This window comes from Calidris pugnax, unplaced genomic scaffold (genome assembly GCF_001431845.1).
Source record: "Calidris pugnax isolate Ruff unplaced genomic scaffold, ASM143184v1 scaffold196, whole genome shotgun sequence".
Classification (NCBI taxonomy): Eukaryota; Metazoa; Chordata; class Aves; order Charadriiformes; family Scolopacidae; genus Calidris; species Calidris pugnax.
The window spans coordinates 4851610-4866517 of NW_015091042.1; the positions used below are offsets into that span (position 1 = coordinate 4851610).

At 41.8% G+C, this 14908-nt stretch overlaps 1 protein-coding gene across 43 annotated transcripts in view; it reads left to right on the forward strand.

The window, feature by feature from the left end:
- SORBS1 (sorbin and SH3 domain containing 1) overlaps positions 1-14908 on the forward strand; it is a 74097-nt gene that overhangs the window by 28901 nt on the left and 30288 nt on the right. For 40 of the 43 annotated variants that reach the window (XM_014956189.1, XM_014956194.1, XM_014956185.1 and 37 more), the window contains 6 exons: positions 3247-3294; positions 3409-3538; positions 5495-5609; positions 8809-8892; positions 13245-13310; positions 13888-13989. In XM_014956189.1, the coding sequence (XP_014811675.1) occupies positions 3247-3294; positions 3409-3538; positions 5495-5609; positions 8809-8892; positions 13245-13310; positions 13888-13989 (545 nt within the window). The remainder of the gene's footprint in view (positions 1-3246; positions 3295-3408; positions 3539-5494; positions 5610-8808; positions 8893-13244; positions 13311-13887; positions 13990-14908) is intronic. The other 3 variants (XM_014956187.1, XM_014956191.1, XM_014956196.1) reach the window with 3 other exon arrangements.

Consider the following 14908-nt stretch of genomic DNA (forward strand, 5'->3'; position numbering starts at 1 on the left):
TTTGGATCAGTCCCTCAATGCAATCTTTTAAAAGAAATATAACTTGGTAACGTAGGTTCAGGGCTGGGCTTAGGTGCACTTGGCATATCTAGGCAAGGCCGGAGTTTGAGGGTCTCTTCAGGACATCTTGCAACTTGGAAATAGCACTGTCTTTACCTTATCCTCCTCATGTGCTCAGCAGATTCCTTTGAACTTAATGTACAAAGCAGAATCCTTTGCAGCCACATTTCAGGGCTGGTGAAATGCTCTCTGTTGCAGTGATAATCCCCTAACTGCGTGCACGGGCATGAACTCAATTATATCTAAGAAACCCTGGAATCCACTGCACACATGGGACATACAGACATTTCCCCATTGGGAAATTTGGTTGGTGACAGCCTTGTTGGGTTGGTGCTTTGGTGTCACTTCAGATCCTGCAGTTTGGGAACTTGCCTACTTAGCCTGTGCCCCAAGCCAACCCTGGTGAGACTATTAATTAACCATTTCATTCAGTGTTTATATTATATTAACATCTGGTGGGTACTGTGTAAGAAGAAAGCATACAATATGGGTTCTACCTGAGATGTTCAAAGAAGACTAGGAGGCGTAAGGTGCATTTAATTGTTAAAATAAATGTGGACTAGTGTCATAAAGGTATCCAAGATACTTGCTCATTTCTTGGTAAAACCTGTAGGTGAAGAGTCCTGTCTTGTAAATCATAATGCGGTGTAAATTATTTTCTATTGACAGAATGGTATGTGGGTACAGATGAGATAGAAACAAAGAGGCTCAATAACTAGTTGATAAATGAGTTTTACAGAAATTCAATTTTCTTGTTTGTAATGGAGTTTGAAAGTACTTTTCGCTGTTTTCTGAACTAACGTAGTTTGCGAAACCAATGACAGTAATATATTACAAGTCTGGTTTCCCATAAGTGTCCCCTATGCGCTTAAAAAAGTGTGTATGAAAATAAATTGCTGGTTTAGGTAGTGGAAATTTTATTGGACCAAACACTTGCTCTTTATTCTCAATATGCTGGGAAATATTTCTCTAATATCTGTGTGGATTCTTTCCTTGATAAGGAATCTGGACTCTCTGATGATGTCCGTGGGTTGGAGTGCATGTTTCATGCTTAGAAAACACTTCAAAGTGATACACTTTTTGGATTGATGCATAGGATCTCTTGGAAACATCAATATTTGGGCTCCTCTCTAAAATACCTTTGGAGTCCAGGGGTATTGAAATGTAGATGTTTTGGCCAACCCTTTAAAAAAAAAATCTGCAGATTCTCTAGGAGCTACAGGGAAACAGCCTCTTCTTACTAGAGGAATCAGATTTTGAAACTACAAATTGGTGGTACTCTGCTCCATTAAGGTGGGTCCCACAGATAAAACGCAGCTCTGGGGGGCAGGAGATCTTGTTTTAATTCTCATCTCTGATTCCCTTTTTAATCTTTATCAAGTCATTCCAAATTTCTGTATTTCGGTATTCCCTCATGTAGAAAGGGAAGAAATGCAGACACTCTTTTTCATAAGATACTGGAAGAGACAAAACTTACCTGTTCTCCTTGTTATTGTAGATATTAGAATATTAGCAATTGGAAAATAGCACTTACCTGCAGTGATCTTTTTTTCCTCTATGGTTTTCCTGTCTGAATGTTGAGCTATAATGAATATTGACATTTCTCTTCAAGTAAGTAAATTGGTTTTTTCATTGTTCACCAGCACTAAATAATACTATGAGAGGTGAATGGCTGTGAAGATGGTTTTAGACATTTCTTCGTCTGTATTTCTAGCAACAGAGAGTTTTGTGATCTACCAAGCATTTTGATATCTGAATACACCCATCTTTTATATAGGAATAGCAGTCAGTTTTGTCAACAATTCAGTGTAATAACATTAAATAACTAAATATATTTCTTTCTGTCATTTAGATTTAAAATACGATAATTGGCCTGAAAATTGACCTTCACTATTTTTTAATTTGAAGGTTATGGATGAACACACCAGAGTCAATAACCATCTGCTTGGAACTTAAGCCTTCTAATTCATTCACCAAGAGAACTCGGCAGAGGGGCTAAAAGTTAAAGACTTCTTTGAGCCTCCCTGAAAGGCTTGATTAAGCCTTGAGTGCAATCTCAGGTCAGCTGTGTTAGCCAGATTGGTTTTTCCAGCAGATGAGATTGGCTGGAGCAGCTGATTGATGTCCTCCTTGAGAGAAGAGCTGGAAATTGTTTCAAGCTGTTGATCGGCATCACTAAATTCACGTAGCACTTTTTTAGTATGTTCTTTTCTGTCAGTTATACCTTTTTCCACAGTTCTCTGCAATCATTGCATTGTACTTCCCCACATTTTGCCTTGGAAGTCCCATAGATGTCTCATATATACACCCCTGTGAGTCTGAACCCCCAGCAACAGAGAAAGGTGATGGACCTGTGGGTCCAGTTTACAGCTCTGATCCCAACTTCCCTGGTACTACCTGCACTTTATTGAGTATTCATTCCAAAACCTGTTAAAAATGGTAGAAAGATACCACTGGGTTTTTGATCAAGTCAGAGTCTCTCTGGCCATGGCCTAGAGAGGGGGGTGATGATGCTGAACTCCGAACTCCTCGCTTACACTGATGTCATTGTAGAGCTGCTCAAATGTCCCCATTGCATCTATAGACATCTCTTTCCTCTTTAAAAAGCAAGCTCTTCAGAACAAGGACAGTCTCCTGGTGCAAATATACGTGTGCCTCGTGCCAGGAACGTGATCTGTGCTTCAGTGATACCCTGAGTCAGTGAACATGCTCCAGCTTGTCGTGCAAATTAGTACAAGGGAGATGTCCCAGCGATTATCATACGTGGTTGGGAGCTGGGCTCCTCAGCTCTGTGACTGTGTCCAGCACCTAATGAGTTACTTAGGCATATGCTATGGCTTTTAGATCCTCAGTTTATCTTTCAGCTTTTGATAAAGTGGATCTCATAACCCTTGCTGTGGGGGAGTTTTGTGATAAAAAGTGATTGTTTTCTAAAGTGCTTTGAGAGCCTGGAGAAAAGTATTAGTGTAAGTAGTACATTAATATTTATATCTAATCCAGGAATTATTTTTTAATGCAATTTAAACCTCATTGGGATTTTCTTTTTTAGGATCCTCTGCCTGTGGTAAGTATTGGGCATATCACTCAAATTATGACCAGTGTATTAGTAGAAGAAATGGAAAGGGTCTCTGGTGCTGCTTCTCTGGGGCTTTGTCAGCTCACTTGCAAAATGCTTTTGTCTTTCAGATGAAGATTCTGATTCATACTCTCCTCGTTATTCCTACTCTGAGGACAGTAAGTAATTCACTTTTATTGTGTAATCTGTCAAACAGAAGGGGTGTGTAAAGCATGTATTTATTTGCCTGTTATCCAGTTCACCAATATTCCTGTATTTGCCTTACCCTACAGGCAGAGCCCAGCTTTCCGTTCCCCGCTCCAAGAGTGAGATGGACAATATTGATTCAGAGAAGGTCGTTAAGAGGTCTGCCACTTTGCCACTGCCAAACCGCACTTCATCGCTCAAGTCAAGCCCAGAAAGGTGACCTGAGCTAAGATACATTTGGATCAATACTAGAAGCATCTCTGAAAGCTGTGAATGGGAACAAAGGTGGAAGCTTTAGGTCCACAACTCCAGTTGAACTTTTTGGGGGAAGTGGAGATGTAGTTTTGACTCTGACCCTTCTACTGGGCGGCAGTGAAACTCTTCATTGTCACAGCCCAGTCCCCCCCTTTTATCTATCTTTTTTTACCAGGCATCACACACTTTGATGCATAGTTTCCTGCCTGGGTGAGGAGTGTTTCCTGGGTGTCATCCCCATATGGTGCCTGCCACAGAGGCACAGTGGAAACTCTTGGCTCGGTGTGACACTGTAAAGGCACCTCAGGATACGAGGTGGATAGTGATAGTTGTGGAGAAGCAAAATCTGGATTTATGTTGAGCCTTGCTAAAAGTTTTTCACATTTTCCATCTCTAAGGAGTCTCATCCATATGAACTTTATTGGAAGTAGGTTCTGGTTAAGTAGTGGTGTTGCTGATCTTTCAAGATGACTTCACTCCTGGTTTTTTTTGCTTTGTTTGTTACCGTGTATTTTAAATCTTTTTGTAGCAGTAATAAATGCGTTTACCAAATGAAGGGAAAGCAGAACGAGCAATGAATATTTTATGAATTCTCCCAGCTCTTCAACTGCTCCTTCTTCCCTCACCAACTTCCTCATGCTCTTGATGTTTTTCACTTTATGACTCAAATGAGCAGTGCTATAATTTGAGATCGCTAATTCAGTGAGCGTCTCAGGCCACTGGATCAGGAGTCAAAGTCTGGTGATAGAACGTGTCTTCCTTATGCAGGAGTTAACCCATAGTACATTGGTCCCTTGAGAAAACTCTTGCAAGTGAAAGGATCACAATAGTTAGTGCTTCCTATTACCTAGTGGCAAAACAGTGTTTCACCAGAGAGAAGTTTCTCTGGGGCTGGAATCTTAAGCAATCAAGTTTATTCTAGAGAGCAGAGATCAATCCTGTTGAAATTTGTACACTATTTGTAGGCCAGTCATTTTGGCTGTCATCCTGCCTTACTTTTGTTAAAAAAATAATAAATTGGTTGTCTCTGTCTCTCTCAAACCAGTGGAGAGAGTTTGGGCAACTCAGTGGGTTGTTCCTATCCTAAACCAGGTCCATAGGGTAAGTGGGAGGAATTCTGGAGCAGTGATTTTGGTTAGAGGCTTCACTTTTGTTTGGTGAATGCTACAGGAGATGCCTCCACATACAACGCTGCCCATCAAAGGCAAGATCAGAATTAGTTTACCAGCTTAAATGGCCTAATTTCTGAGACTTTTCAGGGGCATTGGTTATTCTGCGTGAGGTGTTTGAATGTATTACTTTTCAGAGGAGCTGGACATTGTAAGATACCTGTTGTCTGAACTGTGCCAGTGTGGACACTGCACAAAACTATAGTGGTTTGGATAGTCAATGGACTGTTGTTGGCCACCTTTAGTTATACCAGTCAGATAATTGGCTCATATCTCTAGAAAAGACCCCTTCTTGGACCACAGAATGCAGAGCAGTAGTAGTCAGGTAAATGGCAATGTGCCTAAAATGAAGAAGTTTAGCAAAAGAGATTTAACCTGAGTGCTGCTCAAAGTCTGGACATATTCATATTTGTGAGCTTAGTTGAATCCCATCACTAAGCTATTTCCAATCGTGAAAGATATAGAAATCTGGAAGTTATTGAAAGTACCCCTTTATTGAAGTTTATTGAAGCCGCTCTGCTCCGATGGTTTCAGCAGCTGAGCTGTATCAAACCCTGCCTGCTATAGATAAACAAATACATTCCCAGAGCCCTATCTGAACTGTTCCTCTCGCAGCAGGCTCCTTTCCTAGATTAAAAAAAGTACCCTGATTAAACCAGGATTATCAGGGAAAGGCGCCTGTCGAAAGGAAGTGCTTGTCTCCGCAGAAACCACGGTGGTTTTGGTTAATTGATCTTTCTTTCCTCAGGACTGACTGGGAGCCTCCAGACAAGAAGGTGGACACCAGAAAATACCGTGCGGAGCCAAGGAGCATTTATGACTATCAGCCAGGAAAGTCCTCGGTTCTGAACAACGAAAAGATGGTAATGTTTGTTTTATCCTACTTTGCGGCTTTATCCCATGGCTGTAAAATATTCCCCAAGTGCTTGTCCAGTTCCATTCCGATAGGATTCCTTATGCTTACATTGCAGTGCTCACCTGATGTATTTCCTTTATATTTTGTTTTTTTGAAAACTGTTTTGCATAACTTCCTAACAATTTTTGTTCTCTCTAAAGCGAGATCCAGGGGGGACTGAGAGGCTTCTTTCCTTTCGGACGTGTTGTTTTCTGTGTTAAGTATGGATCACTAACCCTAGTTTTTAATCCGTGTTTGACACTGTGACCTGTTCAGCAGCTGCTTTGCCAGCTGTACTTTTTCTAGGGCACAGCATTAGTTGACACAGGACGGTTGAAGGCATTATGCAACGGAGCAGGCTGGCTCCATTTCTGTGTTCCTCTCACGCTTTCAAACACCAAACGGCTAATTTTTAGAGCACCTGTAATGCCCCTTGGGGGCTGTCCCTCGGGGGATGCCTCTGAGGTGCACTAGGACATGGCCATCTCCCTTGGGATCCTTTCCTCCTCAGCTGGATCTCACCACTTCTGCAGCAGGGGTGGCAGAACTGGATGTGAGCTACGCCGGCGTGTAACCTGGGGTGTTACCTGAGCTCTTACCCATTTCAGCTTGAATTTAAGTCATGCTGTGAATGGTGACAGCCAGGAGACAGACAAAAGTCTCATTCTGCAGGTTTGGCTGAGGATGCTTGGTGAGGAACAGGGCAGAGAGGTGGTGCTAACCTCACCAGCCAGTCCTGCAGACAGCACTTAAGGTGTCCTTCAGCAGTACAAGTGTGACACTGTAATGGCTGGAAAATACTGAATTGAGGTTTCTGGTGAATAGCAGTTTGGTACATAAAGATACAATGGTTCTATATAGGTGTTAATTTGAAGGATTCCGTTCAAAGCGCTAATTGCATGTGAGATTCCAAATGTAAACTGGAATTGTGCCTTAACAGCTCAGGCATTGATCCATGCATGGAATAGGAATGCTCCTGAAAAACCTGCCAAGGATTTTACACAAGAGTGAACAGCAATTTAAATCAATAGAAATGGAAGAATCAAGTCTGATCTGGGACCTGATGCTTCTCCTTAGTATTTTGGTGGGTTTTCTTTTTTCCTTCCAAGTGCAATCAAGGTCCATCCCTTTTTGAAGATCCTGCAACCAACTTCTTTTCACACCCGTGTCCCTTCATTGACTTCAACAAAGTTGCTCCTGATAGGAGAATGATCCTAGTGCCTATTGAAATAGGCGACGGAGGACTCTTGATCCTACTGGGAGTTGGCTCAGCCCATTAGAGACTTGCCCAGTGAGGAGTGATTTGAACTCCATTCCTGCAGTCCATCCTGGAGCAAGACTTCTGCTGAGATCTCATGGTAAACAGTCAAGATTCAACCTTGTGGCAAAAGGCCTGTTCCATCTGTGTACTTAAGCCTTTGTGAAAGGTCTGTCATCACCAGTGGCACTGTTTACGTGTTCAGACTTCATCAGGTATTTAATTGAGCTGTTGAATCAGAGTCTAAAAATCACAAGCAGGACCATTATCAGCCTAATTGAGAAAAATTGTACAGAGCTCTTCAAAGACAAGAAGAATGTGATGGCTGTATTAATTCCAATGTTATTTTTTGAGCTTTAATTTCAAGCCATAGATCACAGAAGAAAGTCTTGAAATAGTGGCTTTGTGGTCTCCATCAGTCTCATTAACTACAACAGAAATGCAGTGGTTACCAACTAGATCTTTCAAGGAGGCTGCAGGAGATTTGTGGGGATCTCCTGGTAAGCACACCCAGAGCTCTGACTATCAGAATCCCAATCCAAAACCATTTGAGAGCAATGAAGAGCCTCCTGTTGATGTCAGTGGGCTTTTCTTTTAATGTAAAGGTAGTTCCATAAGAAGATGAGTACTTTTGGTTGGAATGCAGTCAAGAACAAAATGGAGGCATTGCTTCTATTTTGCCTTTAAGAAATAACCAAATCTTCCCCCCCATGCCATCAGAGATGAAAAATGATGTAACCATTTATCTTTCAGGTGGAAGCAATGCCCATCTTTCAGCATCAATCCCAAGCTCTTGTCCTAGAGCTTTTTTTGTGATGCCCAATGGCCGTGGCAGAGCCTGGGACATCTAAGAAAGCCTTGTGCTGTTGGGACCCTTCCTCTGCCTCAGTAACCCCATCACAGGTCGATTTGCATCAGGACCCTTCGTGTTGTCCCACCGTGCACGTGTGGCTCATCGCTTGTTGTGATGGAGCACTTGGGATCACACTGCTGTATCAGAAATAATGTATTTATATTTTTAATGTGCTGAGATCCATTATGCCTGCAACTAGGTGCACTGAAGTGCAGGAGTTAGCTAGATGTGTTTTGGGGAGTGACACCTCATAACCCTCAGCAATGGACTGTATTCTCTTATCTCACCAGTAGTATTTTTAATCGGCTACAACTATTTCAACTTTTTTTGTTTCATTAAAACAGATGATATGAACAAAAGGGAATTTCCTTTTCAACTGTGCTGTTTGTTTTCTGTCCTGTCTGATTTTCCTTTGGTGTAGTTGTGTCTAATTCTCTCGCATTTATTTGTGAAGGAACAAGTAATATTGTCTCTCTCTCCATCCCTTCAGAGATCTTTCAGGGGTGCGCTCTCTCTGACTTGTCTCCTTTGATTTAGAAAACCACCTTTCACTCTGTTTGCAGTGTGTAGAACAGGGTTTCTCACATATTCATGTGCTGTTAAAGATGCAGTATTTGATTCAGGTCTCACTGAATCTATTTTTTAACCAAATGAAGATTAAAAAAAAAAATACTTAAAGCACATGCAGCTTTGGATTTGATGGAAATGTCTGAAAGTAGGACTGAAGGACTGGTTGACTCCCAGCTCTTCCATTGAGTCGCCCCGTGACTCTGGGCAAGCTGCATAATCTCTTTCTGTGCAGGTCTCCTGATCTGTAAAATGCAATTCATTCATATTCATGTTGCTCACAGTGATGCCATTAGGCTTAACTGATGTTTGCAAAGCCGTTCACGGCCTTTGTGAGAGGTGCTATAGAAATTCCAAATTATAAGGTTAAATATCTACATTTTAGAATGGAAACCATGGGACCTGCATCTCTAACAGTCCCTTTCCGTGTATTCTTTGCATAATGTTATCCTTCTCTCTCTTCCATTCCCCTATCACCAATTCCTTTAGACTCGGGATATAAGCCCAGAAGAGATAGATTTAAAGAATGAACCTTGGTATAAATTCTTTTCGGAATTGGAGTTTGGGAAACCGGTAAGTTTGATAGTTCCAATGACCAATGAAGTCAACCTGCCTTTTTTTTTTTCCCTTTTTTTTTTTTTTTTTTAAATGATTGTCACATCTCTTTGCAAGGCCCTACACCTGGAACAGCTGCCTTACTCATTTAAGAATGTGATTGTTCATAACATCGTGCTGGCACTGATGTAAAGCAGCTGTTCCGTCACCACTTCAAATATTTTGAAGCCATTTACAAGCATTTCCCACCTTCCAGCCATATGTATCAACAAGGCAGTATTTTTTCACACACCATAGTTCAGACTGCATTTTTGTTGGTAATGTTAGAAGTAATGCCCTGTTCTCATTTCTTGGAAGTCCTTATTCAAAGCCCTTATTTTCCTGCTTAACAAGACCTAGGATGGCAGACAGGTAGCTTTAAGTTAAGCAGAATCATTCATTTATTCCTGGTCTGGACAGGTAGCTTTAAGCAGAATCATTCATTTATTCCTGGTCTTGGCTTGTAAACTGTAGGTCAGTAATTTCCAGTTATCCATAAACAGATAACGACCCTGTTTCCTGCTCATTTCCTTAGCAGCCCCTTGCCTAAACGGAGGTGCATCAGTCTGTGCTGAATAGCCCTTGCCATTCCCTGAAGCCAAAGGAATCTGAGAACATTGTGCTTTCTTTTCAAATGGAGCTGTGTTGCTATGTGTGGGGGGAAAAAAGTTACCAAAAAAAAAAAAAAAGCCTTGATTTCCCACTCTGGATGGAAAAAGATGAAGCAAAGCTTAATTATTCAATAGGACAAAGGACATTTTGATGGAGGGAACACATCGGTGGTCACGGCTACTGGAAAGAAAAGTGACTTTAATGCATTCTATGGCCTTGTTCTTACTGATTAAACTCTATTAACTTTATTATTAAATACTATTTAATAAGCTACTCTTACTGCACCAGAGGGTCACTATCAGCCTCTAACATCTGTATAGTGAGAGGCTGAAAGAACAGTGGTTGTTTCTCCTTGAGGTCAATTGTCAAATGCCCAAACACACCATTTGTGAGTGCTGCTGAGATTTCCCTGCAGGTACAAAAAACCTAAATACATTTTAAGATTCTCTGCTGGCTTCAAAGGCAGTTGTGCATGGACACCAGAGGGCAGGTTTTCTTTAAATCTGGTCTGTGTTCTCTCAGAAGTGACAAAATTCCTCTGCACAGAATGTAGCTGCCTGAAGTTAGGTGCCCAGTTTATCCCATCATAAAAATAATGTAATTTTTGCTGGAAAACGGGCACATACAATTAAACTCTATTAACTTTATTATTAAATACTATTTAATAAGCTACTCTTACTGCACCAGAGGGTCACTATCAGCCTCTAACATCTGTATAGTGAGAGGCTGAAAGAACAGTGGTTGTTTCTCCTTGAGGTCAATTGTCAAATGCCCAAACACACCATTTGTGAGTGCTGCTGAGATTTCCCTGCAGGTACAAAAAACCTAAATACATTTTAAGATTCTCTGCTGGCTTCAAAGGCAGTTGTGCATGGACACCAGAGGGCAGGTTTTCTTTAAATCTGGTCTGTGTTCTCTCAGAAGTGACAAAATTCCTCTGCACAGAATGTAGCTGCCTGAAGTTAGGTGCCCAGTTTATCCCATCATAAAAATAATGTAATTTTTGCTGGAAAACGGGCACATACAGTGGCTGGGCAGTCTGTTCTGTCATAGAAAACTATGTTTTATGGCTAAGGACCTTCCATCCAGACCTAAAGAAGGACCCTCAACAGTGTTTGAGATGAGACCCCATAACTTTTAGGAATAGAAGTTGGGTAAATCCCACCTCCTTGAGGCTTTCAAGTGCTGTCAGCCTAAGGATATAACCTCTTACAAATTGTGGCTTAAGATTTCCACAAAGAGAGAAGAAACCTGCTTCTCTTTGCTGCTGTGTAATTAATAGCTACACGCTCTTGCAGTGAATGAAGGTTTGTCATCTCTATGATCCTTCGAGTTAATGTGAGTTAATGACAAATGTGTCAGAGAAAGGAGAATGTTTATGCCCTCAGGCCTTTCTAGAAGTGAGGGTATATATATATATATATATCTCCTTAGAAGTGTGTGTTTGTGCTTTTAGTCATGTAGCCTTGGCCTTACTTTAGAGGAGGGCATCTCAGGTGACACCAGCAGTCCATCTCTGGTTCAGCAGACCAGCTCTTCTGGTGACAGGTCCCACACCTTGCTCAGGGCACTGTTGTTAAGGGCTGCTTTCTTTCAGCTTGCCTTGAAATGACATCCCATCCCAACTCTCTCTGGGTCCAAAGCCATGCAGCTAAGCTCTGTGATCAACTCTGGCAACCCGTGAGCGTGGCAGAAGGTGCCTTTCTGACATCAGGCACCTGAACTGAGGCTGTCACCTCAGACTTTTATAGCTACTTGCTCTGGAACCTGATGGAAACTCAGCAAAGCTCTCTCTAAGCTTAATCCCCAGGGCCAAAAGAGCATGCTTTATGTAGCTTTGCTTACTCGGGTCACAAGAGGACCAGATTGTCATGACCAGCTAGTGGCTAATCCCCGTGCCTAATGAGAGCATTTTAATTGATGTTTGCCAGCACCTGGGATGTTCAAAGATTCTCTGTCCCAGCTTTTGTTTTCTCCAGTGCTGGAGATAATGTGTACTTCTACAGGATGATTTCCCCTGGCTTTCTGAAGTTATATTTACAGGTACATGACTTCAGCAGGAAAATCCTTGATAAAAGGGAGCACAGGATTCTTGTGAGCCTGTGGGTCTTCCTCTCCAGACACACCAGAATGACCAGGACAGGACTTTCCCCATTGAGGAAAGCACTTTGCTGGACCAGCATCCCAGATGCATTTCTAGGCAGCTCTGCGGACAGGTGTGTCCCCTGCAGACAGGTAGATCAGTCTCTGCAGTGTGGATTCTTTTTCAGGGGGCTGCTGAGACTGAATCCCCACATGCCTCTTTCCTCCTGGCCTGTGCCTCCCCATCTTCTAGGTTGGAAGGGACCTTAAAGATCATCTTGTCCATGGAACCCATCCATGAAACATGACATTTGGTCAGTCCAGAGCTTGTCTTCCATTGTAATTGTGGGATCACACATGGGCACTTTCTTCCAACCCTTTCTAAGACAGCACTAAGCAAAGGGGGCTGGAAAATGAGGTGCGTGTCCCCCCTTTGCACCTCCTTCCCTCCGGTTCCTCCCTCCAAATCTCAAACCTAACTCTCTGCAGCACCATCTGCCTACCTGCAGCTGCTGATCTGGTGGGTAAGAAATAGGTTTTTACGGTGTTTGCAACCCACGCAGATGTGGGCTGAGTTCAAACTGCTGGTCCAGGCAGTCTAGAAACCTGGAGGACTTTGGACCAAGACCCAGATGCTGTAGCTCAGCCTCACCTTTGATAGACTGACACTGGGACATTCCCTGTTCCAGTGACTCGGAGGTGTACAAGTCACAGGAGTCAGCACGGACATGTAGGATGATGCTAAGCCTGCCAACCAATGGAGGTTATTTTTGCTTGGAAACAGAGCAAATATGTTTTGATTTCATAAACTGAGAATAAGGACTCTGAGCATTTCAGTGAGAGGTGAGGATATTAGCACGGCGTTATTTGGATAGGAGTGTCAGGACAAAGGTCTCTCACTTTGAATAATCCTCCCTGATATTTACATGTGCATCCAAGCAGGAAAATCCTATTTTAAAATAGCTGCCTTCACCTATAGGATGAATTTTAAATAACTAGTTCCCAAAGTTCCCCGTGTCCCACTCTCTCCACCAAAAAACACTCCCCAAACCAGTGACATAAAAAAATAACGACTCTGCATTCTCATTGCCCCACAATGCCACCACTGGACATTCAGCCATTTGTTCACATGGTATGTATTCAGAGTCTGGTCGGGGGTGGGAAAGATTCCCCCTTTTCTTTATCAAAGGCCCTTGTTTTACCCTTTCCTTTCCAAAAGAAGAATGAGCAAATCAAATTCTTTTTATGACTGTGTGTTTTTTTCCCCATTTCGTTTTGTTTTTGTGTTAAGAATGCTTTAACCACCAGCCGTGGGCTCCCTCTGGAGAGCCCAAAATCCCTTAGAGCACCTTGCAAAAATTAAAATTTTCCTCCAACACGACTGAAAACAGCCCCCTCCCAGACTGCATGTATGTTCCCTTTTGCCTCCCATGAGCTCTTGATATTTGTGCTATAGCGGATTTATCCCTCTCTCTATCTCTCTTTCTCTGTTGTAGGTTTGTTTTTATTTAATTTCTTTTCAGTGTTGATGCAAATCCCCTATTGTATTCCCCCTCTGTTCTAATCCAGTTTCCATATTCTCTGTGATGTCTTTCCTTATCTTCATTTCCTCATTTCCTTCCTCTGCTTTCCATCAGCCTCCAAAAAAGATTTGGGATTATACTCCTGGAGATTGCTCTATCCTTACTAGAGAGGATAGAAAGGTAATTGTGCCTCACATACGTTGTACTACAGCATCCAGCGCGTATGTATGTGTGTATGTGATTTTCTTTTTCCTTTATTTTTTTGTAGTATTGCTTGGGTTTTGTGTGCTTGTGAGTGATTTTGTTTTAATTGGGCTTGAGCTCATCAGCCTAACAATTAAGTAGCTAGTAAATTGATTTAACAAACAATTCTTAAAGCATAATCAGCCGTAATTTAGAGTGGTGGTTTTGCTATCTTGACTTGCAATGATAATTATACTAACAGCATATTGCATATTGTTACAGTATCTTTTCTTTTTTTTTTTTACAGGTGGGTTTTATAACTTTATGGTTTGTAGAATTAGATTCTAGGAGGCCTGTGCATCTCTTAATTTTGAATGTTAAATGCCTAAAACTATTTCCTCTGTAATGATTGAAACATGATTAATTACTAGTGAAATTCTGTGTATTGTCCATACCATCTTTGTCTTTTTTTGATTAAAAAGCCTCGCTTTTTTTTTTTTCAAAATTAACATTCCTTTGGTTTCCCCTAACCCTAAGCATTATTTTCCCATTCTTCTTCTCCTTCTTTAACCAGACTGATCTAGAAAAAGACCTCTACCTCTACCAGACTGAGTTAGAGGCAGATTTAGAAAAAATGGAGAAGCTTTATAAAGCGCCACATAAAAAGCCACAGAAGGTATTTCCTATTCTTTTCATGCTGCCAATCCCTGTTTCCAAACTCTCTGCTCTAATCTATTCACTGCTGGATGATTATTAAATGAGGTTGGGATAAATAATGGTTCTGACCGTTCTGACTGCATGGCTTGCTGTGTCGCTGTCAGAAATAATAGAACGTGATGCTGAGAATCCGGCTTGAAATCCATTTCAGATACAGTGATTTCCTCTCTCCCCCCACCCCGTTCCCTTTCAGCTGCCCCCCACCAGCCCCCACCCCCGTCCTCCTTTAGGGTTTTGAGTTCAGGGAAAAAAAAAAAAAAAGAAAAAAAAGAAAAACCCTCTCTATTTTTCACATGAATAGGCAGCAGCAATCAGCTTAAAATTCTTGGTTGGCGTCACGTCATCATCTCGTGCCTTTCAAGCGTGTTGCCATCTACCCTCCCTTCATCCCAGCCCCGCTCTCTGCTGGGAGCTCACGCCTACGCAAGATTTGGATATTCCCAAGAGATTTTACCCAATTTTCCTTACGCTGCACCTTGCCGTGGCCTTCTAGGGCAGATCAGCTGCTGCTGCTGTTTCCAGGGTCTGCAGGACCTGAACCATGAAATGATAGATTCATTTGGTAACACGCCATTTTTTCTGGTTTCTTTTTTTTTTTTTTTCTGTTGTTGATTATTTTTTTTTTTTTGAAGCTGCGGCGTTTCACCGGGACTTTGAAAAAGCTGCTTTTTCAAACCCAAGATTCGCTTTTTCTTCCTACCTAGGAATCCTCAGATAGCTGAGGGGACACCAAATAGAGCATTTCTTCTCAAATTGCCTTCAATTTTTTTTTAAATAACGTGCCTAGGAAGTGTTAGATGGATTTAAAGCAAGCGGATAAGAACTGGCTTTTGCTATTGAACCTGTGCAGCTGGCATTGCTTCTCTTGAGTAAGGAAA